The sequence below is a fragment of the Pyrgilauda ruficollis genome, unplaced genomic scaffold (assembly GCF_017590135.1).
Source record: "Pyrgilauda ruficollis isolate IOZ18807 unplaced genomic scaffold, ASM1759013v1 scaffold110, whole genome shotgun sequence".
NCBI lineage: Eukaryota > Metazoa > Chordata > Aves > Passeriformes > Passeridae > Pyrgilauda > Pyrgilauda ruficollis.
The window spans coordinates 1,281,328-1,307,267 of record NW_024509211.1 but is presented as its reverse complement, the minus strand read 5'-3'; the positions used below and the strand labels follow the sequence as shown (position 1 = coordinate 1,307,267).

Genomic DNA, 25,940 nt, shown 5'->3' with positions numbered 1-25,940 from the left:
TAAAGTGGAAGGTGTCCAGACTGGTGAAGAGCTTTTTGGTGGCTTCTGCTTGTCCCTGAGCACCTGGTGTATGTGTGTGGCCTGTGATGGGGAATTATTCCAGCAGCTCAAACTGCTGGGATGAGGCTTCAGGGAGAATGGAAAAAGTGACTCAGTGTGCCCTGAAGGCTCAGCCAGATGCTGGAGCCTGCAGTGGTTAATTCTGAACTGTGTTGCTGCACTCTGTGGGTACAAATGTGAATGATACTTCTGGATGTGGAGTCTGGGTGGGGAAATGAGGAGTGTGGCAAGTTCAGGGGTTTATCCTGGTGCCCATGAGCTGTGAGACTGCACAGGGTGACCATTGCTGTTCTTTGGAAGACTGAGGGGTGGTTCTGACTACCCCAACCTCTTTCCTTGCTGATATTTGTTATTCCTGCAGCCCGAAGGGAAGAGCAGTTCCCTTGGGAATGGTAAAGTCTCATTCCACCTCCTGTCATTGACAGGGACACCTTCCACTATCCCAGGCTGCTCCCAGCCCCATCCAGCCTGGCCTTGGACACTTCCAGGGATCTAGAGGCAGCCACAGCTTCTCTGGGTAACCTGTGCCAGGGCCTCATCACCCTCAGTCAATAATTTATTCCTAATATCTAATCTAAACCTACTTTTTGTCAAGTGAAAGCCAATCCTCCTTGCTCTGTCACTCCATGCCCTTGTCCAAAGTCTCTCTCCAGCTCTCTTGGAACTACTTTAGGCACTGGAAGGGGTCCCTGGAGCCTTCTCTTTTCCACTTTCCAGCTCTCTCAGCCTGTGTCTGTAACAGAGGTGCTCCAGCCCTGTGATCTACTTGGTGTCTTTTCTTTGGACTTATCCTAACAGGTCAAGTTCTTATGTTGGGGGTCCCAGAACTGGAGGAACACATGAGAGAAAGAACTTGAAGCTGCTGGTGGCTGGAGGCCCTTGCAGAAGGGCTTGACTGTGCCCCTGAGCAGCTGCCAGCTCTGCTGTGACAGAGGGATGTTTGTTGTGTGCATGGCACTGGTGTGACCACTGAGAGGGGCCTTGGATGGGATGGTCCTCTGCTGTGGAGTGATGGAATTGGAGAAGCAAGCCCAGGACTGAGGCACATGCCCAAGGGAGGTGGCTGGGAGCTGGAGCTGTGTGCCTGGAGGCAGCAGAGCGTGCCAAGGGCAGGCTGTCAGCTGGCTGCATCACTGCTGGCCTCCAGGTTCAGGGCTCTCTTGGAAACCCTCAGCTCACACGGTGATTCTGGACATGAAGCTCTCTGGAAGTGCCTCCGTGGTGCAGTGCAGCATGGGCACTGTGCTAGTGCTGCAGTGCTGCTCTCTGGGCTGGAGCTTCCTCTGTGAGGCCAAGGACCTCAGCCAGGGCTTGATGCAGCCCTGAAGCCTCCTGGTGTGGCTCTGGTGCTGTGTTGTCCCCCACAGACCCATCTTGTTCCTTGGTCTCCTCGTGTGCCAGTGCACACAACTGGCCAGGACAAACCTGAGCCTTCACTTCGTGGCCCTGAAGAGCATCATTTTTGGACTTGGTTCAGGACAAACAGGATGATCCACACCATTGCTTGCAGTTCTGATGCCTGCTGGGTGGAGCATAGCACTCTGCTGCTGGGGTGGGAGCTGGGCAAGGTCTGTCCTGGGCTTCAGATCAACATTTGGTTTCTGTCTGGCATCTTCAGGTAGGGTAGGCTGAGAAGAGTAAAACAGATGGGGGAATTAATTGTTTGGAATGTGTGGGTCTGCTCACAGCTGGCCATAGAGTTGGTCTCTTATTATTTAAGGCCCTGGGTCTGTGGTTGGTTATGGGTATGTGTAATCTTGGTTCCTTTTTCCTCTTCTAGGTCTCTGGATTTGTCAGCCTTGCAGGCTTCTGGACACATCTCCTCTCAGCCATGAGGAGATCAAAAGGATTTAATATCAGTGTGCTCACCTGCAGCATCCTGCTCTTGTCCTCCAGCCTGCCATGCCTTGCTCAGCCTCTGGAGGAGGGGGACGTGACAAAGGTCCAGCATGGCCCCTGGGCAGGGAATGGGCTGGAAGATGAAAGGACAGCCATGGTGGACTTGAAAAACAATCTGGGCCCTTCTGAGCAGACAGTTTCTGAAGAGCCATGTGCAGTGTCAGCACAGCCATCTGGGACACCCTTGGATGAAGCTGTCACTGCAGAAGGAGAAGCACTCCCTGCCAGCCCGAGCCGTGTTGTGCCCAGCAGCCAGGGGGGTCACCCCTCTGCTGGGGCACTGCCTGCTGGCCATGAGCAGGAGCTGGCTCCCACTGAGCCACAGCTGGATGAGGATGAAGCCCTCAGGGCCATGTTGACCACAGCTGTGACCACGCTGAGCCCTCCAGTCCAGGAGGAGTCTGGTGGCCCCGTTGGTGAGGCCACAACCGAGGGTGGTGTGGCAGTGGAGCCCAGCTCTGCTGGCCCCTCAGCAAACCCCCTGTCTGGGACTGCTGTGGAGGAGGAGGAGGAAGCAGAGAGCAGCTCACACCCCTCAGCTGTGCCCCAGCCCACACTGAGCCCCAGCTCTCCCAGCTGGGAAGCGGCAGGTGACCACCCTGCCACCCCAAGTGCCCAGGCTGCAGGTGTGACCTCTGGGCTGGAAATGCTGAGAGCCCGCACAGGGAGCCCTCTGAAATCCCTGGCTCCACCAACATCTGTGGCTGCCAAACATCCCCTTGTGGCAACTGAGGCCTTCCTTCACCCTTCACCTTCAGAAGCAGGGACAGGTGTCACACAACAGGAGCTGCCCACTACGGCTGGCACTGTCACCATCCCCCCTGTGGACACTGTGCCACCGGACTGGGATGACACAAAACTGGGGGACATCACTCAAGGGGGAAGCACCTCTCATGAGGAGGTGACAGAGGAGCTGGGGACAACAGAACCATCCCAGACCACCCAGGAAGGTGTGGGGGAGGAAGAGGATGCCACAAGAGCAGTGCCCTCCCCAGTGTCCCCTCCACCAGCGCCTGAGCTTGCCAAGGAGAGCAACTGCACAGTGCCAGTGCAAGGGGAGGAGCTGCCAGCAACTACCCCGGGCAGCAGCACTGCTTTCCACCCTGGGAACCTGTCAGATGCAGGCACAGCTGATCTTGGCTTGCTGGAGAACATAAGTGCAGTCACAGCAGAGGAGGAGAAGAGCGTCCCCCCGTCACAGCCGGAGGCTGCTGTGGTGACAGATACCCAGCCTGAGCTCTCTCCTACTCTGGAGAGTTCATGGAAAGGTAAAACTTGCCTGTTACAGACACTTGCCTCTCATTTCTGGGATTTAAAGTGAGCTGTGCCAGCAGCCTGTGAGCCACTGATGTCTTAAACGCCTTGACAAGGGTGCTCAGGTCTAGGGCTCTGTGCGAGAGCTGCTGGCCCTTGTGACAAACTCCTGAGCTTGTCTTCTCACCCCGTGGTGAAACTGTGGCTGCCCAGTGCTTGTCCCCACTCTTACCTGCAGGCAGAGCTCCTGGACAGCCTGCCACAGGCTGAGGGTGTCACCTTGCCCTGCACATACCTCCAGAGATGGCACCTTCAGCCTCATGACAGTATTCCTACTTGGTGTTAAAAATGTAAAGGAAATGCTAAAAAAAAAAAGTCAGGTCAGGTGTTGGGCATGTTTCTAGGTTGATGAGGACTTTTTAATTGCTGGGCATCTTTATTCTTCCCTCTTTGGCTGCAGATGCAAAAGGATGATTTCCTTTCACTGCATCCAAAAGACCTAATTTTTGCTGTAAAAGAAAGGAAGCTAATTGCAGGCTGGTGCTGCAACCTGACTGATTAATTTCTAGATTAATTTATAAGCACTTGACTTGTCAGCAGGCTGCCTCTCTGCTGTTTCCCAGATGTTGGGGAAACAACACTGTCTATTAAGGCTTGTGCCTTCAGAAATAAACCCTTCTGCATAGCTGGGGCTTCACTGGGAGCTTGACCTGCTGCTGGCCCTGTGGCTCTGGAGTTGTTAAATCATGGAGTTCTGTTCCTTTCGTATTGCTTCATTCGTGTGCTCTGCTGCTGTCACCTGTCCTGTGAGCCTGCCCTGACCAGTGTTCTTGCTGCAGGTGCTGCTGAGGAGGTGACAACAGCTGCCCAGGAGGCTGTGACAGAGGCTGCTGCTGTGCCAGAGGTGCCTGGTGCCAGCCAGGGAGCAGGGGCTGCCAGCTTTCCTCAGGAGAACAGCGGGGAGGACACCCAGATGCTGACAGCTCCCAGTGCCACCCAGGTGCTGCTGGCAACTGGTGCTTCCTCCACAGGGAGCCCTGTGGATGCAGAAGGTAGGATTCTGCTTCAAGGACTCACTTCCACATGAGATGGGATGGTTCTGAAACCAGTGTCACACTTCAGTCTCAATGCAGCATCCTTATTTATGTGACATTTTTTGCTAACCTTTTGCCCTCTGCCTCTAAACCTGGGCTGCCACTGCTTTCTGCCCACGCCATGAGATCCACCACACTGGAATTTGCCAGCATATGGATTTTTTTTGCCCCAAATAAGTGGAGTAGAGGTTAAAAAAATGCCCCAAACCAAACAAACCCCCTACCTGTCCTTGCTAGCAATCTGCCTTTAGCTTTAGACACTTGAACAATTTTTGATTTATGAAGGGGGAATTCTTACTTCTGGACCCCAAGGCAGTCACAGATTGCTGATGCTCAGTCCAGAGGATGAAAATGTTGCATCAGGGTTCCATGGGAGCCAGTGGTGGGGGAAGGACCCTCCTGCCAGAGCCTTGCAACCCTTGGGTGTGGAAGCCTGCAGTGATATTCACCTCCCCTGAGGAGTGGGGGATGTTTTCAGGTTGCTGTAGCTCATACAAAAGTGCTTTAAGCAGTCATGTTGGTGTAGCTGCTGCCTGCTGGTTGGTGTCACCTTGGCATGTCCATGTTGGAGGCTGTTTTCCTGACAGGAGTGTAGCAAGGGCTCCCTCAGCATGAGCTGGAGTGTGTTTCTGTATTAGTGGGGACTATTGCAGTGAAAATGCTGCTGGGCAGCTTTTCTGACAATTCTTGTGTTGCAGGGCATCAAAAGAAAAAAGCTGTTTGCATTGTGTCTCTGAATTTAGGGTCTGTTTGTATGGGGGAGAAGGTTCTTCTGGCAGTTTGCACTAATTGAATTTACTTCTGGGATTTAATTATAAATTCAACCAACTTTTATCTTTGTAATGAACTGTTAGATCTGTCACTTGGCTCAGTTTTCAACTAGTGGCTTGGTGCTCTGATCTTGCAGGGGTGTGGTGATGAGTAGTCCTTAAAGCAGAGGAATTAAAACCTTGAAGGGTTCTCCCCTCATTAAGGGGAACCTCCTTTGCTGGCTGCCCTTGAGGAGAAAGTTTCATTACAGCAGAGTCACAGCTCAAAGGAAGCAAAAGCTTAGTGACTTCATTTGAGTTAAATTTTCATTAAGGAGTTTTTTGGGGTTTTATGAGATTCTGTAATGCTGAATGGTTGCTGTCTCCTGTAGATCTCACAGATGGGTTCCTGGTCACCAGTGAGAAAGCTGTCCCAGCCCCTGGTGGGATGTCCTCTACCCCAGCTGGACAGACAGAGGAGCCAGCCAGCAGAACTGTGGTCCTGGTGACTCCAGCACCGGTGGCCTCCTCAGCCAGGAGAACATCTGTCCCCTCTGCCAGGAGGACCAGCACAGCTGGGACCTATGGGCTGGACCGCCTGGAGTCTGAAGGTACCCCTGGGCCCCAGGGGGCTTCCTGTGGAGTGCCCCCCCTGCCCTGACAGCCCCCAGCTTGTCTGTTTGCCTCACACCCATGTGCACATCGTACTGTTCCCAATAAAGGTGTTGGACAGCCTGTGCTCTCTCAGGAGGCACAGGAAGCAAGCAGTGAGCTGTGTCCTGGAGGATTTCTGAAATTCTCGTGCCTGTGGTGGGTGGGGGTGGGTTTTCTCTTGGCTAGAGAGCAGCAGTGGTGTTGTGTAGCAGCAGGGTCTGGCTCTGCACACCTGTAATCCTCTGTGGCAGGGAACACCCACCAAGGGGTGCTGAGGCAAAGCAGATCCTGCCCTGGAGCTGGGCTGCAGCTCTGATCTGCCTCCTGTTCACCTCACCCACAATTTTCCTGCAGAGAACTGTTCCTTGCTCCTTTTCCTACTTGAGCTCCTCTCTGCTTGCTCATCCATCCAGTTCTGTGCTCCAGTCTCTGGGCTGATACCACCTGGCAGGAATTAATCTTTCTGCCTGTTTTTGCTCTCCTTCCTTTATCTTGACCTTCTCTTGCCTTAGTATTTTACTGCAAAGGTTGGCAGTTCTCCAGGGGTGGCATTGCCAGATGGTATTTCTCCTCTGAGTAGAGGTGGGGTGCTCTAGACTACAGCTCATCAGCATCTTTTCTCTGCAGGAAGCAATAACTCACTCCTGTGGAGTTTAGAGGGCAGCAGAAGCTGGGAGTCTTCCCCACTGCATGTGCCTGGCTTGCTGCTGGCTTTGAAGCCTTCCCTGAGCTCTCTGGGACTCCAACTGCAGCATTCTGCCCTTGCCAGGATGAATCTTGGATGTCTCTAGCAAGGCAGGGATGTGGGGCTAATGGGAGAGTGGCAGCAGGGGAAGGAAAGGTTGTGTGTGTAGGGAAAAATCTGATCCTTCAGGCTGGGAAATAAGGTCTCTGCTTAGCAAGGGCAGTGTGATGCAGGAGGCTAAAGTGTTTTATAGCCCTCTGGGATCTCCTTTAGAAGCCTGGGTTTCTGCATGGCAAGATAAGAGGGATTTCAGTTTCAGCTGAGCATTGGTCTCTCTCAATTTAATGAGACCTTCTGCACAGGCATTAAAAAAAAAAAATCTTCCTGCTCCGATACAGGATTGATGCAAGTTTCTTGGATTCCTTCTGCACTCTGTTTTCTCTGTTCTGGGCTCCTCTGAAGGCAAGTGTGGGCTGTAGCTGGGGCCAGGTGCCCTCGATGATGAGGACTCAAGTGGAAATCTGGGTTTCTTGGCTCTGCAGGTGCCTGTTCTCCAGGGGACATGGGGCTCTTTGTGCTGTGTGAATTTGATAACTGGCACAGCTTTTGTGGTCTAAATCTCTTCTGCTCAGCCTAGACCTTTGTGCAGGGAGCCAGAAGGTTCCCTGGTGCTGGGGGGTCATGAATCCCCATCTTGTAAAATGGGACAATTACAATTATCATTTGGGGAAAGGCTTTCTGCCTGGGGATGGTGCTGCCCCAGTTAAGCACAAAGGAAGGTCTTTGAGCTACAATTCTGCTCTCTCAACATCTTTTTTGTTTTTGCTTAATGGCAATTGGGAGGTATCACATGCTCATGGTGGAGTGGCATTTGGAAGCTCAGCTCCCAAAATTACAGTTCCTGGTGTTTGCTCTCAGAATGTTTAGATGCTGCCAGATCCAAGATGTTTGGGGGTGCTTTCTTTTAAAGCTACATGGAGCTCCAGCCCAGGACACTCTGGTTTTTGGGGGATGCTGTTGCAGGCACATGATTGGGTCCCTAATGAGGGGTCTTGGCCCTTTGGGGAGGGGCTCACTGTTGGAAGAAGTGCAAGGAATGAGTGAGCTCTGCTGCCTTCAGTGGGGTCCTGCTGACTTGCCTCACTGAAGGCCTGGCTCATCATTAAATATCAACCCCTGCTGCTCAGGGTTTATATTTTATGTTTCTTGGGGACCATCTGTGCCAAACTGTCTGTGGTTAATTGCATCTGTGTATTCACCTGCCTGGCTTGGATGCAAAACTGTTTTTAAAAATCAAATTGCACAAGCAAAATGAAAATGTCTAGATGAGCTTATCCTCCTCTCTGGTGGACTCTGGAGGGATGAGTTGGGTAACAAATTTCCTCCTGCCTTGACTCCTTGGTGAGCTTGGTTCTACTTGCCCTTCCTAGTCAGAGAAATCCTATAAAGGGATTATAGGATATGGGGACAGGACACAGCAGAGGATAAGGCTTGCTTTTCTGGGGGAATTGATTATGTATTTTGTCTCTGTGCCTAGAATTTGTATGTCTCTCCAGCAAGCTGAGCACTGCAGCTTTCTCTGTAGGGCTTCTGGGTACAAAGAGCTACTGGCTCAGCTGGCTTAGGACCACTGTGGGAGCCTCCCAACACCCTTCAAAAGGTGACTCTTTGGAAAGAAACCACATTGTTTTCAACTTGATTCCTGTGCTGTAACATCTGTCACGGTATTGGCAGAGGTGGCTGCACATCCCCAGCCTGGCTGTGTTTGGCAGGTGGGACTTTGTGAGGTGGCAGGACATGTGCCATGCTCCATCTTCTGCAAAATCTGTGCAGCTTCCAGCTGGAACCTGCTGACAGAGCACACCAGACTGGTGCTGTGGGTGAGGGCGAGTCTGTATCTGGCCCTGCAGACTCCAGATTTGGCTCTCTTGAGTGCCACCAGCCTGCCTGGACAGCAGAGAATTGTGGCACCACAGAATGGGTTGGGATGGAAGTGACCTCAAAGACCTTCTCATCCCACCCTGTGCCATGGCAGGGACAGCTCCCACCATCCCAGGCTGCTCCAAGCCCTGTCCAGCCTTGCCTTGGGCACTTCCAGGGATCCAGGGGCAGCCACAGATGCTCTGGGCACCTTGTGCCAGGGCCTCACCACCCTCCCAGGGAACAATTCCCTCTGATCTCCTGCTGGGAGCGAGCTGCTCACACAGTTCAGGGGTCAGGAGGGCTGCTGGCTGTGCAGGGTGCTCAGAGCTCTGATTAAAGCAGGAGCTGCTGTGCCTGTTGTGTGGTGTCAGGAGCAGCCAAGCTCTGAAAATGGCAACTTAAAATCAGTGGCTCCAGAGGAGGAGGCCTTAACCAAGTGGCTCTTGAGTGTGGAGTGTTCCCAATTAATTAGGATGGCTCTCAGCTGGCTGAATTTGGAGTTTCATGTGCATTTTCAGCCTGCTGTGAACTATTTTGTGTACCACAGAACAACTTGTGTTGGAAAAAACCTTCAGGTCTGAGTCCAGCTTTTGACCAAACACCTCTGTGTCAACCAGACCACATCCAGTCTTTTCTTAAACACCTCCAGCCATGGTGACTCTACCACCTCCCTGGGCAGCCCCTTCCAATGTTTAATCACCCTTTCTGTGAAGAAATTCCTCCTGAATACTTCAGAACTTGTAGCCACTTACATCAATTTATAAAAGATGCTTCAGTTCCCCATTCTTCTTCTGATCTGTGGCACAGTATAAGGAACTTTTTTTTTTTTTGGATGTGAAGGGTGTTTTTCTCAGAAATTAAGACTCTGAAGGGGATTGTTATTTAGACCTTGACTGTATGGATTAAGATCTGCCTCATTAAATCTCTACAACCCTGTTAAAAATTTAAATTAGGATGCAGAGGTGTAAATAAAACAGGCACTTAACCCAGCATGGTTAACTAGCCTGATATTATAGTTCCTCACCAGCTCTTTGGATAGCAACTAAATTGGCAAGGAACAGAAGCCTTAAAGCACGTGCAGAATGAATTATTAAATGGTTTTGGTACACACTTTCCTCTTGCCTCTTGTTTATTGCTCCCACTGAAATGGGAACTGCTCTGTGTTGACCTCTATCTTCTTCACAGCAGGTGCTGGCTCATCCCTCCTTTTTCTTGGTAGCAGAAAATGGTGAAAAAGTCACAATTTTTTGGATCAAACCCAACTTTTTTCTTTTCCCCTTTCTCTTCTGAAAGTGTTTGATACAGACATCCACATTTTTGTGTACACCCTCAGCCAGGGCCTCACTCCACTCATGGGCAAAAATTCCTTCCTAATCTCCAATCTAACCCTGCCCTCTGTCAGGTTGAAGCCATCCCTCTTGTCCTGTCATGCCCTGGTCCAAAATCCTTTTCCAGCTCTCTGGGACCCCCTTTAAGCACTGGAAGGGTCCCTGAGGTCTCCCTGGAGCCTTCCCTTCTCCAGGCTCTCTGTTCTTTGTGATGTTCTCCTCCAGCAGGTATTTCTCAGCCTGACCCACCTTGGTTCCTGTTCTGACCAGGCTTTGTTTGAATTTTGAACTGTATTAGATGTTTCTAATACAGAACTGTATTAGATCTTTAGATTTGTCCCAAAAAAAAAAAAGAGTTCACTTAAACATCACTTCAATGTTGTAGCTTTCCCATGCTTATCTCCAAGCTTGAAGGAAAACAACAGATAAACCCCCACAGCTGCTATTATTGAAATGTAATTGGGCTGTGTGAGTGAAAGTTTTTAATGAGTTTCTGTTTGTTTTAATCTGAGGATTAAGCAGTTTGCCCTCGTGGCTCCAGATAAGCAGGGCAAGGAACATTTTCTGCTGGAGTTGCTCATGGCTGGGGTCCTTTAGCAGGTGGGAGAGTGTTGCCCATGGGGCTTTTTTGGGAGCTTTTGGGGTGCTGCAGGAGGAGGAACAGGATGGGGAAGAAGGAGCTCAGGCTACAATGAACTGAGTGGATTCAGTTGTGTTCCCTCTAGCTGCTCGTAGTCCTCACAGGATCTGAGCTGAAACCTGGAGACTGTAGCACATAAAACCAGACCTGCTCCCCAATATACATCATTTGTGATGGTCCAGGCTGGCTTTGTCTAGAAAATAAAGCTGAAATTAAATGTTTTCTTAACTCTTGGCCTGTTGGTTGTTCTATTCCCAGGCAGTGGGGTTGAATTGACTGCTTCTGGAAGAAAACACCAACAGCTTTTTCCAATGAAAATGGAATTAGTGTCTCTGCTGGTGGTTATTATTTTTTTTGGTTGTTTGGAGACTTTTTTGTGGTTTGGAAAAAAAGTCCTATGCCCACAGCCCTTTTCCTGGGGGAGCATTTTGTTAAGAGGTGTTGTAAACTCTTTATCTGCCTTCATCTGTCTTGTCCTGCCCTGTCCTCTCACAGGTCATGGCCATTAAATCTGGGCTGATTTGACTGCCCTCACTTGATAAATCCCCACTTTCTAGTCTTGATTTTTATACTGGTTGGTTCAACACCTGTACAGCCAGGGGCAGAAGAGCTGTGTGCAGCAAGCCAGGGAGCAAACCTGTTATAGCACATGCAGTGTGTTCTGCAGCATTTTGGTTTTTTTTTTCCCCTTTAAAATAGTCTTGTGTTTCTAAACTGAGTCTCCAGCCTGGCTCAGTGTGAGAGCAATTTTGAGGTGAGTGCTGCTGGAGGTACAGTTTGTTTTTGTTTTAGGAGGTAATACTTGAATTTGGGTAAGAGAAAACAACCTTAAGTTCCACCAGGGGAGATTTAGATTGGATAATAGAGCAAAAATTATTATCTGAATGGGTGGTGGAGTCATCAGCCCTGGAGGGATTTAAGAAATGTGTGGATGTGGCACTTGGGGACATGGGTTAGGGGTAGCCTTGGCAGTGCTGGGGGAATGTTGGACTCGATGATTTGAGAGCTTTTCCAGCTTTAATGATTCTGTGATGTGTAAATCTCTTCTATGGCTAGGGTTATGTCATGCTGCTTTGTGTGTAGGATCTGACCCACCAAGGTTTCCTCCCAGCATCCTTTCCCTGTCTCTGTGCAATTGTCCAGATGCTGAAACTTCCCAAAAGATTGAATTTTCCAGAGCACAGACAACACCACATCCTGCAAATCCCTTGGATGGCTTTGCAGTGCAGGTGCCTGGGCTTGCAGAGCTCATCCCAGGGAGGTTTTACTCTGATTTTTGGCAGAGTTTCTGTGCCTGGGTTGTTGCCCTGCCATGGCCCAGCACAGGAGCAGTGCTTGGTGAGAGCCTGTCCACCTTCCCTGCAGCTCTCCTTCCAGGCTGGCAAAGGCTCTTGCAGAATTTTGGAGCTGTTGGATGGTGACATTGACTGATCACGTGAAGGCAACACATTAATAATAAAGGATTTGTCCTAGAAAGGCCTCCCTGCCTTGACAATCAGCTGGGATCACAAAAGCAGTGCAGAAAGTGAACCTCAGGGGCAAAAAACCCTTGGCAGAGGCTCCTCAGTGCCTCTCCCTCCTGCTCTGGCAAGAGATGGGAGCCACAGACCCCCCCATCCCTAATCCTGTTGTGGTTTACACAGCATTATTTACATATTTACACGGTGGTATTAGCACATAGGGGTCACCCTGCAGCACTGAACACCACGTAAAACCACAGCTTAAACTGGCAAGGATCACAGCAATCCTCTGTGGTACCATTGAGACATCTTCATCCACTGAGTTTGGTGTGAGGGAGGCTGGGAAGGCAAAGGACAGAGCAAATGACAGCTCCAGGTTTTGTCCTGCAGCTTCTTTCCTTTTTGGTTTGGAGTTTTTTTGGTTTTGTTTGTTTGGGTTTTGTTGGTTTTTTTTTTTTTTGTTTGGGTTTCTTTGTTTGTTTTAAATTTATTTGGGGTTTTTAATAGGCTTTTTGGTTTGTTTTGTGGGGTGTTTTTTGTGTGTTTTTTTTTAATGTGGTTTTTTGCTTGTTTTGGTGATATTTTTTTTTGTTTGTTTTGGTTTTTTTTTGTTTGGTTTTTTGTTTTTTTTTTTTTTGTTTTTTTTGGTTTTTTTTTTTTTTTTTTGTTTTTTGTTTTTTTTTTGGTTTTTTTTTGGTTGCACTTTGAATTCACTTTGTGCCTCTGAGTGAATCTGTCACCTTCCACTGAGAGCCTCTCACTGCTCAGGGCACAGCAAGATCTTTCTGCTGTGTGTTCAGCCTGACAGAATGATGCTTTCCTGGCTCTCCTGAGCAATCCAAGTGTTTGCAAACATTAATGGAAAACATCTAAATATAGAAACATCCTTCTTCAGTGAAGGTTTCTTCAGCTGAAAACCTGCTGTAGCTCCATTGCCTTCAGCAAGGTTATGAGCACAGTGGCTTCAACTCCAGCTTCTTCCAAATCATCACATCCCCAAAAATTGATTTTTAGGCTTTTACCTGCTGGCTGCTGCTGGTTTGCTTCAGATTCCACAGGTTGTGTGTTCCTGCTGGGCCAGGGAAGTGCCTCACAAGGGAGGTGTGAGGTGGTCTCGGTTCTCCTGCCTCAGCCACAGAAATCATCGTGGATGTGTAGTTTGGTGGTGAAAAGCCTCACTTTTGGAGCAAGCACAAGGTGCTTTTGCCCCTCTGAAAAAGCAAATCCTCTGGATCTCACCTGTGTCACTAATGGATCCATTCAGAGTCTCATGATGAAGGACACTGGTGGCTCTTTCTGTTAATAAAACTGGAAAACCCCCAAAAACTGCTTAAAATGTGTTATTTCATCTCAGACTTCTTTCCTTGGGGCTCCCCTGCAGCTTCCCCAGGTAACAAATGATAGGACAAGGAGAAACAGCCTCAAGCTGCACCAGGGGAGGTTTAGGTTGGATATTAGGGAAAATTTCTTTAATAAAAGGATGGTCAGGCATTGTGCCAGGCTGCCCAGTCCCCATCCCTGGAGAGGTTTCAAAGATGTGAGGATGTGGCACTTGGGGCTTAGTACAGGATTAACAGTTTGGCTCAGTAGTCTCAGAGGGCTTTTCAATCCTAAACCATTCCCTGTCACACAGAAATAGTTCACACTGAGCTGCAAATGCACATGAAACTCCGGATTACTTCTCAATCTGCTGGGCTTTGCACTTTCACTCCTTGCTGCATTCACTCTTCCCCAACAGTTTTCTTTCAAGCTGCTGCTGAGGCCTTTTGAAGGCCAAAATGTGTCAGTTTAGGAGGAAAAATGACTTTTTAGAAGGCTCTTGTGTGAAGCACAGACCTCCAGCTTGAGCTTCAGCTGTGTGCTGCTCACTTCCATTTCCCATCTTCTGGGAGTGCCCAGCCTGCCCACGCTGCCTGCTGAGCCCCCTCTGCTGAAATCCCACACTTGGGAAGTTTGTGGGGGTGTTTTTGGAAGTGCAGTTTCCTCCTTGTGACCACCAAGTGGTGCTCTGCACTGCACCTTGCAGCTAGGCAAGCTGTTGGCATTTCGGGATGGGGCTTAAAAAGCTGATTTCGGATGCAGGAATGAGCCAGAGAGGAGAAGGGAACAAGCTCAGAGCTTTTTCCTTCCCCCTTGCAGGGGCTGTGCTACAAGGATCTCATTATTCACAGCTCTCTGCTGTGCCTGCCTGGTGATTGATGAAGCTGGGTGATCATCACATTTGATAAGCAGTCTCAGCACTTTCAATTTGGGTGTTCAGCTTGGCTGCCTGTGAGGTTTTGGAGACAGGGAGATGGCTATCTGTGCCTTCAGCCCTCCATCCTGGCAGGTGTGTGTCACTTGGATTGCTGAAAATCACAAGAAGCTTCTAAAACCCTTGTCCCAGAGTAGTTTTTCAGAGATAAAAATCCAATGCCTGTTCTCTCTTGGCTGGTTTTCCCACCCAGTGTAGGGAAAAGCTCTGTTCGTGTCCCTCTCCTCTGGTTCTGGCTGTTCAGAGTGTCTGCTGGTAACTTTTGGGATTGTTGATAGCTGTGTTGCTCTCAGCAGAGGGACAAGACCTACATTCACTTGTCTTTGCAGTGAGCACTCTCCAGGTGCCACTCTCAGCTTCACAGCTGTGTGTTTTGCATGAAAACGTGCATTTTGACAGAGAAAATTCTTGTCTTGATTCTAAATGCCAGGCACATTATAATACAGAAACTGCCTGTGAAATGCAGTGGGGATTTCAGGGGCCAGCTACATCCTTGGGAGCTCCATTAGATGCTCTGTGTGGTAGGAATGATATTTCCAGGTACCAAAAGCCAGGCTCTAGCAGGGTGATGCAGCTAAATCCCAGCAGCAGCTCATTTGTATGGAATACAGGAGCAGGACTGAAAGGAAGCACTGGGATTGTCTTGTCTGGTGAGCTGAGGAAAACATGCAGTGGTTGGAAGCAAATCCTTGAATTACAGGGGAGGGAGATGCCATGGCACAGCACAGTGGATGCACTGATTTCTCATATTCCCATCTCTCATGTGATATCCCAATCTTTGGAGGCCATTTAATCCGGGCTGGATTGCCACCAAACCTGTATGAGGTACAACTACAGCAGAATTAAAGTGATATTTAGGTAACAAATATAATGAATAAAGGATTTGGGTAACAAAGGATGGTTTGGCTGGAGTGTTAGTTTTTAATGCCTGGATGCAGGTGATGGGCTCTCCCAGGCTGACTGCACCAGGAGGGAATTTTTCTGCAGGGCTGGGCAGAGTTCGTGTAAATTAGCTAAAAGTGCATAAATACTATATTTCAACTCTCAGCCTTGAAAAAGGAACAGTGAGAAATTCAAAGCATGCTATTGTTCCAGATATTATCTTTCCCTGGTGGGTGGCTCCATCAGTAGCTATTTAATAGCTCCAATGCAAATTCTGGATAGGGTGTCCCTGAGACTTTGGTAACTAAAACTTGGGAAAAGAAAAACTGTGGGAAGACTGGCTCTGTATTTGCCCTGCTCTGGACTTCCTTCAGCATCTGCAGCCAGTTGTGGTTGGAAATAGGAAAAGATAGAAAAAACCCCTTTGGTCTGATCCAGTACAGTGGTTCCTGTGTTGCCATTTTAGATTCCAGTGATGAAATATGGCTTAAATATTTATTTTTCCATATGTTAACAGTACAGACAGTTTTGGAATAAATGGGTATCTGCTGTAGCAGAGAATTCATGGAATGACAGAATGGTTTTGGTTGAAAGGGACCTTAAAGATCATCTTGTTTCAATCCCCCCTTCCATGGGCAGGGAGACCTTGCACTGAATTCACAGGAATTTCCTCAGGGTCACATTTTTCAGCTCTCCTGTGAACTGTTGGCTATGCTGCTTTCTTTCCAGCACTTTCCAAGGCCAGGTGGGATGGGGCCTGGAGCAACCTGGTCTTGAAAGCAGTGCCCTTTCCAGAGCTGGGAAAGACTCCATCAGAGTTAAGGATTGAACCAGCCCATTGCTGCCTCCAAGACTGGAGATCAGGGGAAGAGCTCTCCCTTGAGCTGTGGTGGGTTGAGCAGGGAGCTCTGTAGCTGCAGGTGCCCAGGTGTTGGTACACATGCACATCCTTTTTTGCACCCTGCTGCTGGGAAGCAAAAAATTACTGTATTTCCCACTAATTTGAGAGTTTGACATCTCCTTGTTCCCCAGCAAGTTCCAGTGGTGATGAGCTCCTCCAGATGAAGCCCTGTGGGTGTTTTTCCTGCCAGAGAGCAGGCACAAGTTCCTGCAGCTGCTCTGCCTCTGGAGGAGCTCAGCCTGGTGCTCACCTAGAGAGATCTGTCAACCTTCTGCCTGCTGAGATATTCCCTGACATTTCTTTTCTGTCTCCCTGACCAGAGGGTGAGGAAGAGGAAGAGGATGAAGAGGAGGAGGAGGAAGAAGAAGAGGAGGAAGAGGAAGATGAGGAGGACAAAGACATGGACCTGATGGATGAAAGCATGGAGGGTGACACGGATCTGCCGGGCTTCACACTTCCAGGAGAGACCTCCCAGGAGCCCCTGGCTGGGCTGGAGAACCCTGTGGCCCAGCTGGCTGGGGTGTCCTACCAGGTTCCTGACACCATTGAGTGGGAGCAGCAGAACCAGGGTCTGGGTAAGAGAAAAGCCCCTTCTTCCTTCACCCTTCACCTCTCCTGCTCTTCACTCTGCACGAGGCAGTCCCTCCTGCCAGCCACGGGTTGGCTCTCAAGCTAAACACAGAGCAGGGTCATTCTTGAGGAATCCCAGCTCACCAGTGACAGCTGGTGAAACTGGGGTGTGTCCCAGACAGCGTGACCTGATTTGTCATTTTGGGGAAAATACGGATATTCCGATCCTGCTCGTTCATTCCCAGAGCTTAGTGTTGTCTTGCTCCAAGACTGGACAAAACAAAAAAAAAAAACAAACCAAACCAGCTTCTCAGGTGAGGAATCCCAGCTCACCAGTGACAGCTGGTGAAACTGGGGTGTGTCCCAGACAGCGTGACCTGATTTGTCATTTTGGGGAAAATACGGATATTCCGATCCTGCTCGTTCATTCCCAGAGCTTAGTGTTGTCTTGCTCCAAGGCTGGACAAAAAAAAACCAAAAAAACAAACCAGCTTCTCAGGTGGTATTCCTGGGCAAATCTCAGTTTCCTTTGCCCAAGATGGGTTGGTGCAGGGATATTTGTCCTGTGGGGACAAAGGAGTTGGGTATTTCCTCTTCAGCCTGTTTGCTACTTCAGCAGCATTTGTCTGAGTTCCACTTTTCTGACATTTTAAGAGGTGCATGGTCCAGTCTTGGGAAGCTGTGCTGGCAGGGTGAAGACAAACCTGCAAAGCCTCTATAAAGCTTTATACAATTTATTCCTGCTGTACATACAGGCCCTGTGTTCAATGTCTGGACTGACTTCCTCCACCTAGGAGTCAGTGTTTGTATGTGTGAAGTCCTTGTGATGCAGGTCAGAGCTGGTGTGGGACAAGGGAGGTCTGAGAAAGGAACTTGTCCAGCTTGGCAAAGGCTCTGGAATTATTTCCCAGCACACTCAATTCCCAAGCCAAGCCCTGTCAAACGCAGTGGGAACATTGCAGTGAATTTGTGGGAGCTGAAACACATCTAGACAGAAGGTCTTTATGTGTGACTGTTAGAGTTAGCTGTTCTGAGAAGCCCATCAAATAAAGAAACCTCAAAGTCTTTTTATATGTTGTCCATCACATATACCTATGTGATTTCTATCACTTCCCCTGAAAGCATAATTCTGATTTAACCTAGAGGTTCTCCTCTGTGATGCAGTTTCCAGCCTGCTTTAGTGATGTTGGCTTCCTTAATTGAATCAAAGATTGTCTTTCAAGAACTGTGTGGGAGGCTTCATTTCCAGACCTCTGTGGGAGGGTTGGCCTTTGAAGGAGAGATTGAGTTTACAGCAGGACTGATCCCTCCCTGTCACACTAAATCCTGCTTGAAAAGCACTCTGCTGGGTGGTGGCAGTGTCAGGGCTGTCTCACATGTCCTGCTGTCCCCCCAGGAGTTGTGTGAGAGGAATAATTTTGAGTCCTTAAGGGTTTCTGGTTGTCTTTGGCAAGCTGGGTGAAAGAGGTGTGGTGCTGTTGTGTGTGACAGTGTTTGCCATGACCTTTGGGGTTACAGAGGAGGTTCTGTGTCAGACACAGCTCATGGTTTGTGCAGGTCTGGACTGGAGTCTCTGCTGCATTTCCAGCTGCTGGAGGAAGAGGCTCAGGGCAGGAGTTGCATGTCTGGTACAGCAGGCAGGTGAGAAAGCAGTGACCAGGGGCTGGTGCTGTTCCTCAGTCCCCTGAAAGGGCATCTTTGCAGAAGTTTCAGACAAGGCATAAGCAGACTAGATGGTAAAAGGCAGGATTCTTCTCCCCACCTTATGTTTTATTGACTTCCATGCACATTGGAGGAGCCCCTGTGAAGTGTGAGCTGGGTCAGCATCAGAGTGATGGCTCTGAGCACCTGGAGGACTGGGCAGATGAGGATTTTGGTGTTCTCTGGAAGTCACTAGATCCAATAGTTGGGATTGCTTTTTGTTTTTAGGCTGCTGCAGCCAGTGCAAACACCCATGAGAGAGAGGATGAGGCTGTGGCTGAGCTGAGTTCATTTTTAGGAATTAGGTGGGACTTTTGTGCAGTGCTGTGCTGGCAAAAAAAGAGGGGGTGCAATGGGATCAGCCTCTGTGCTTGTGAGTCACCCCTCTGACTCCAGCAGGCAGACACTTATGGAAAGAGCCATTTATTCCTTTCCTGTCTGGATGACCTCAGTGGCTCTGTGACACTGCTCCTTCCCCATCTGCAGTGTGCTGCTGCTCAACAGTACTCCTAAGAGAAAGGGAAATTATTTATGTTTTAGAGGCATGAAGGAAATGGAAAACTAGATGAGGAGATTTCTGACTCCAGCAGGCAGACACTTATGGAAAGAGCCATTTATTCCTTTCCTGTCTGGATGACCTCAGTGGCTCTGTGACACTGCTCCTTCCCCATCTGCAGTGTGCTGCTGCTCAACAGTACTCCTAAGAGAAAGGGAAATTATTTATGTTTAGAGGCACGAAGGAAATGGAAAACTAGATGAGGAAATTGGAGCTAAATGATCTTCAAGATCCCCTCCAACCCAAGCCATTGCATGATTCTGTGGAAACCAAGGGCTTGCATGAGCTCACACTGATAACCTAAGGCCATGGAAGGAGATGAACCCAGGGGTGAGAGCTGATTTCCTGGGAGTGAGTGAGGAGTGGGAGATGCTTCTGCAGGAGTGTAGCCCTTGCCCTCTCCACTTTGTGCCAGGTGAGAATTTCTGCCCTGCTTCCAGCTCTGGACTCATGGCACACATCAGGCTACCTCTGTGTCCATGCTGGTCCTGGCTGTGTGCTTCTTGGTGGAGTGGGCTTGGGAGAACAGGAAAGGTGGGAAAAAGCACACAGCTTGTGTCAGCAAGAAGTGGGTTGTTAAGAACAGCAGAAATCCCCCCAAACCTGGCAGGAAGCTGGAGGAGCTGCTCCCATTGCTCTGCTGGAGCACCTGGAGAGACCAGAGTCACGGTAAAAGACTTGTTAAGCTTTAGATCTGCTGGCTGGGCTATTTTTTCTTTGAAACCCCTTTTCTCCAGGTGATTAAGATCTAGTTCTTTTAATGTGGGGACTGCTTTGTAACTGCTGGACATCCCCAGAAGAGCTCTGTGTCTCTTCCTTCCCTAAATAGCACTGAGATGTGAAGAATTTCCCTTATTGTGTAAATTAAGCAGGGTTTGGAAGGGGAAGTTGTTCTATTTCACCTGGGATACAGCATTGGAAAGGGAGACCTGAAGGAAGGTGACAGCACCCAACAGAGAACAGGGTGAGGGGACAACATCCAAGCACCAAACTTTTGCAGTTGGCATTTTCCATTTTTAAAACACTTTGCACACGTGTCTTCCTCCTGGGGATGCTTCTGTCCTCTAGCCTTCAGAAATTTGACATTTAATGCTAAAATCTGTGGTGCAGAAGAGCCCAGAAGTGTTGGAATAGCTGTTCTCAGGCCAGTTATTATTGAGTCTGCTTGCTCTGATGGCTGACACAACTGCAGATCCTTGGAGAACAAGGAACTTGATCCACAAAACAACTTGGCAGAGCAAGAGACAGTTTGGATTTTTGTAGTGGTCAATGAGAAGGCACTGGAGGAACAGAATCATTAAAAATGTCAGTTCTGGGCAGTCAGATGGTCCCACATTAACTCCAACTGAGCAAAAGCCATTTATTAGTGCCAGTAACGAGGCTGACAGTTTTACAGCCCATCAACTGGCTCTAACCAGCAATATATAGACAAAGAGTAAAGCAGAAAATGAGAAAATCTGTGCATTTATAAAATAGAATTTGACCCTCCAAAAGCCATCCTGGTGCCCTGCAGCTCTGGGGAAGCAAGGTCTGAATATGATTTGGGATCTGGTTTGGTGTCCTCTTCAAGTGCTTTGCTTCCACAGGTTGCCAGTGAAGGACAGAGCAGCACTTTTGGACCTGTCTGCAGTCTCTGTGACAGAGGTGGCTTTGGTGTCTCTGTACTTGTTTCTTGATTTGTGTGTAGGTGGTGTGTGGTAGGCAAACACTGAACACCTGGAGAGTGCCAGAGGAGCACAAAGACCAGGTGGATAACTTGAATTTTCAGGGAATAAATAGAAATACCTGATCTTCCCCTGTTCCCTCTTTTGTGATGCATTACCAGGAGAGCTGCAGTTGGTTGAGGTGGGTTCAAACCTGGTGGACAGTTTATGGTTCTTTAGTTTAGTATAGTTTATGGTCCTCATGCATCTTAGAGCAGGTAGACTTTGCTGTGCAACTCCAAGGAGATCAAACCCCTCTGCTTCTGTTGGTGGTGCCTTCTTCTCCCAGTTCTCAAGAGTGTTTATTCTCTCATTTCTGTGAGATTTCTTAATTTAACAAGAATGAGCCAAGAGGAAAATGGCCTCAGACTTCCAAGCCATTTCTGGTGCCTTAGTGCTTGCCTGTCCTCCACATCCCAAGGTGAATAACTCCTGCTCTCCACAGCAGGTAACAGCAGGAGATAAAGGGCAATTTCCCAAGCCTTTAATTTTACCCCATTGGGGCATGCAGCCGTTTGCTTTGTGCATTTAAGATGTATGGATTTGGTGTTCCTTTCTCCATTTAGGGTCCACTTGATGTAATTTTTCTATGTTTGCTAACTTGGCATTGCACCCTTTTCTTCATCTGCAGTTCCATATTACATCTGAATTTACTCTCTGTGGTAGCTTGTGTGTATGCTAGGTGCTATTTTTTATTCTCTGTTTTAACCTAAATCCATTTTTGTCCAGATTTGCCTCTCTTTAGCTGACCCATTGTGGTGTTCTTTGCATCCACCTGTTCATGGCAAAGCCACACTACAGGGTTGGAGCTTGTGAGAAGTTGCCTGGTTCCACAGCATTTGTTTTTGATTTCCATCTGCCCATGGAGGAATTGTACACAGGGGAGTTTGGACCATCCCTGTGGATAGGATTTAGAGATTAAACAAAAAAACCAATCAAACAAACAGCAATTTAGGAAGAAGTTATGAAGTGTGACAATATAATTCTCAACATGTAGTTTCCAAAATAGAAACCATGTCTGTGTTTCCTGTGCTTCTGTGGGTAGGACATTAGTTCTTATTATAATGGAAGGTTGTATAACTCTCTCAGGTAATGACAAGGCACTTGCATAATAAACACACTTCTGGAATGCGATTTTTTAAAAAAATATATATAATGGATAAAAAATATTTGCAGCTCTGACAGCTACTTACAGAGAAAATAGCTCTCGTTTTATTGCAGATCTGTGGTCACAAATGACACTGCATAAACCATATAACAGATGCCTCTGGTTAATGATGGTGAGGCAGAGGAGCAGAAGGACACTAGTGGAAGATGATGAATGTTTGAAATGTCATTTTTTACAGGAAGATAGGATTAATGCTTTTATGGGCAAAAATAACCAGCATTAGGAAGGCAGGAGCTGAGACTCAGAAATTAGTAATATGTTCTTTAATTGCTGCCCCAAATGGATCTATTTTAAGTACTCTTACAGCTCGTGGCATTGGAACATCGGAGTGCTTTTAATCTTTAATGCATTTATCTCCTTAATCACCCTGGGAAGGCTCATCTGTGTTTTAAAGGTGGTGAGAAAACCACAGAGAGGCCCGGTGACCCCACGAGTGAGCCTTTGCAGAGTGGGGGTTTGAAGGAGGGGAATTAAATTAGTGCTTTGCCTTTCCCTTCTGGAGGGAGGTTGTGCACACCTGCATTTCCCCCTGGAATGGACCCTCAGAGTCACCATCCTGACAGTCCATAGGGATCCCAGGTGGGAGAGGCTGGCAGGAGCCAGGATCAGGAGTGTAACCAGCAAATTTTCCTTCCCCACATGTTCCAAGTGCAGCTGCCTGCAGCAGTCCTGCCCTCGGTGGCCTTGCCCCATCACAGGTATTTAGGGGAGTTCTGTGGCCATGCAGGGTCTGGGTTCCAGATGGCTGCAGACAGAAATGAGCAGTCTCAGGAACAGAGATGATTATTCTTCCTGTCTTTCTGGGTGCTCCAAGTAATTTGTACAGTTCCATATGTTCCTTGCTAGCTCCCCTTCCCTCTCCCAAGCAGCAATGAAGCTCCCACCATCAATCTGTGCCTAACTCATGTTTCTGTCCCTCGTGAGGGATGTGCATTCCCTTTGGAATTCCTTCTTTTTTGCTTAAGAGATTGTTCATGGTTGCATCTTAATCCTGGAGCAGACTCATAGTTAATCAGGTTTGCCTTGTCCAAGGGAATTCTGCATGCTGTCTGTGAGCAGTGATGATCCTCTGAGCCAGCTCAGGGTGACATTCACTGCTACAAGAACAGAGCAGCTCCCAGGAGGGGACAATTCACATCTGAGATGGCTTTTGCTCCTCGTCAGATCTAATTCCAAGGTGGTTTGTTGAGTGTGTCTCTCTAATATTCCTTATTTCTTGAACCTGCACGGCCCTGTGCTGGGATCTTGGTCAGTGGGACCTTCCAGGAGACACAAAACTTGGACAGTTCTGAGCCCTGTGGTCCTGACCTTCCACCCTTTGGTGCTCTTCCCTTTTTCCATCCAGCACAAGACTGCTGTGCCCTTGGGAATGAGGCCAGTGTCTTCAAAGGGAAGACAGGAGCAGTGTGTCTGCTCTGTGAGCTGGGATGAGGAGATTCCAACCATGGAGCATGAACCCCTGATGAGCTGGAGCCACGTCCTTCCTCTTGGAAACACCTCAGCTCTTGTCCTCAAGGCAGAAATCAAGGCAAAGGGAAGGGATAGAGATGAGGGAAGTGGTTGAGTCTCCATCCCTGGAGGGATCTAAAAGCTGTGTGGATGTGGCACTTGGGGACTTGGGTTAGTGGTGGCTTGGCACTGCTCAGGAAATGGTTGGTCTTGGTCTTTGAGGGGCTTTTCAAACTAAACAGTGCTGTGATCCTAAGAGTAAATCAGAAGATTGGAGGGTGTCTTGGTGATTCCCAGCTCAGCTATCAGAAACAGGTGACACAAAGCTGTGGCTCACAATAATCAGGCTGATATTTTACCCTGACGTTTTTGTTGGAGTGTATCAGGAAACAGCAGCACTGAAACATCCTTGGATATATTACTTTGAAACACCAGCCCTTCCACAATGTTTATGCATCCAGTAAAACCCATGTCAGAGGGAGACTGAGCCCATTTGTTACCAGCCTTTAAGTGCTGCCTCCAGGGGCTGGGGGAAGATTTAGAGGCATTTTCTCATTTTTGGCTCTTCCTGCCCACAGAGGAGATGGAACCCCATCAGACAGTGTATTAAACTGAAGTTACTGGCTATAGCAGAGAGGAGTGAAGAGATCCTGCCCATCCACAGCATTTCTGCTTCTTTTCCTTCAGTTTGAAGTGAATTGGAATCTGAAATGCAGGGAACTCTCAGAACTTTGGGCCTGTAAGCCAAAGCTTAAACACAGAATTTGATTTGAGACCTTGGAAGAGGCTTCCAAACTTAGGGCTAGAAGTGAGAATGTGGATTTATAGCTTAAAGCAGAGACATGTTAAGTGGAAGAAAGTTTAGAGTTTAAGATGTAGGAAAAAATAAAAGTAGTTCCAAAGGTAAACAAGAAGTTTAGAATACAGCTCTGTAGGTTTGTGTGTCATAACAGGATTGGCTAAGAAAGCTTACACTGTAGCATGAGTCCATAAGTCAAAATACTTAAGGATTGGATCAAAAACATAAATATCCTTGTGGGGAGTGTTTCATTGGGGAATAAAAAAGCCTTAAAAAGTCTTGTAACTAAAAATCTTGTGACCTTCTAAACCATGCAGTGAAGATGTGAGCCAAGCTCACCCTTCATGCCTTTGTGGAAGATAACAAAAATAAATCACATCATCTGAAAAACTCAGAGGTCCCGTCTCTAAATCATTCAAAATTCCTTCAAAAATCCCCTCAGAGAGAGTTGGCATGAAGGCATGGAGAAATCATCTGCCAGGCTGTGGGAGGAGAGAGGGAATTTTGGTCACTGTGGTTGGTGTGAGAGGTCCCAGTGACTGGGGAAAGTTTCTGATGGATGAATCCAAGTCTGAGGGCTGCTGCCAGTCCTGCCTGCCCTAATCCCCACTACCCTGCTAGACACAAATTCCCTGAAATACCTGCAAGGAGGGTTCAGCAGCTGCTCTGGTGGAAACATCTGTGTAACACTGTTGGAACCCAGGTTATTGAGAATTTCAGACTCTGTGCTGGCAGGCACTGACCTCCAAGAGAGCACTGCATTGACCTGAGGCTGTGGAGAAGACTTCCAAAATGGAATGTAGAACAGGGATTGTGGATGTGGAGTTTGAATAGAAGTGTGTCATATCACAGGGTGGAAAACGCAGAGTTTAAGGTTTTAAAATATAGTAATATATATAAACAAGATGGAGGTTTTAGGGCAGATGCTGGTCCTTCTTCTTCACTTCTTCTCCATGGGTTTGGCTGCTTTTGTGTAATTGGATTAAAAAGTCCCCATTGTGAGCCACAAGTAATTAGTTATTGAGTTAAAAGTAAAAATAATTTAAGTGTCTTTTCTTATTTAAGTTTATCCTTAAAAATCCTTTTAAAGAGAAAGATACAGCTCCATTTTTAGTTTGTCAGAGGGAAGTGCTGTAGGACTCACAGTTTGTGAAACTGTGATATAGATAAGAACTAATAAACATCTAAATCCAAACAAGAAATACCATCTCACACATTTAATCCCAACCCTAACAAAAAACCCCAAAAACTCAACAGAAGACTCCCCTGCACAGCTCAGGTAGGGGAGTCTCGGATGATAACTGTGTACAGTGTTAGGGAAGCTTTACTAAGGGTTAAAAAAAAGGGTCACCAAAAGTTGTTAAGCTTTGGAACAGGCTGCCCAGAGAAACTATTGTGTTCAAAAAACTCATGGAAGTGTTCAAAAAACTCGTGGATATGGTTTAGTGGTGGAAATGGTGGTTGGTGCTGGGTTGGTGGTTGGATTTGGTGATCTTTGTCATCTTTTCCGGCGTTAATGATTCTATGAAATTCTCCCTCCTTGGCTTGCTGGATAGCACAGAAGGGCAGCTGTAGCAGCACCAGGCTTCTGGAATTCCCCAGCACAGGAAGACTCCTAAAAGGCTTTTTGCTGCACCTCCAGTTGCTCTTGTCCAAGAAAGCAAAGTTGGAAAACTCAGGCACATGTCTGAGCGTTTCTGACCTTCCCCAGCTGTCTGCCTCTATCCATCAGTTTGACACATGCTTTCAAGTTAGGATGTGTCAAAGTTAGTGCCTTGGAGCATGACTTTGCATTTGCTGCTCCAGGTAATTTATCTTGGGGGATATTTTTGTGCCTGGAATCAGGGATAAGGTCCATTAGCCAGCAGAGCTCTGTGCTCCAAAGGCTGGGCTGCATCTGCTGCCCAAGCACCATCTGGGTTCCTGCACAGCACGGGGAGGCAGGAATCCTTCTGGGCTGTCAGCTGCCTTGGAATGCCTGTCAGCCCCACTGGAATGTAAAATCATGGTGTCTTTGCTCTCTCTTTAGTCTGCACTTGTGGCAGTCATATTTTCTGGAAAAATCCCTTCTCCAGGATTTCTCTCCTGGGAAGCTGAGAAGCCTCAGAGAAAAAGGAAAACAATATTATCTCATTTGCTTCTCCTGTGTTTTGCTGCTTTGGAATGTGTTTGTACATTATTTACCCACAGGTTATTGTTTCATTGGTTTCA

At 48.0% G+C, this 25,940-nt stretch overlaps 1 protein-coding gene across 1 annotated transcript in view; it reads left to right on the top strand.

Annotated features, from left to right (window-relative positions):
- The first annotated feature begins 1,882 nt into the window (after window positions 1-1,882).
- The window catches only part of ARMH4 (armadillo like helical domain containing 4), a 49,039-nt gene continuing 24,981 nt past the window's right edge, over window positions 1,883-25,940 (top strand). The window contains exons 1-4 of the mRNA XM_041476852.1: window positions 1,883-3,227; window positions 4,053-4,265; window positions 5,449-5,667; window positions 16,104-16,358. Coding sequence (XP_041332786.1) covers window positions 1,892-3,227; window positions 4,053-4,265; window positions 5,449-5,667; window positions 16,104-16,358 — 2,023 coding nt within the window. The 5' untranslated portion in view covers window positions 1,883-1,891. The remainder of the gene's footprint in view (window positions 3,228-4,052; window positions 4,266-5,448; window positions 5,668-16,103; window positions 16,359-25,940) is intronic.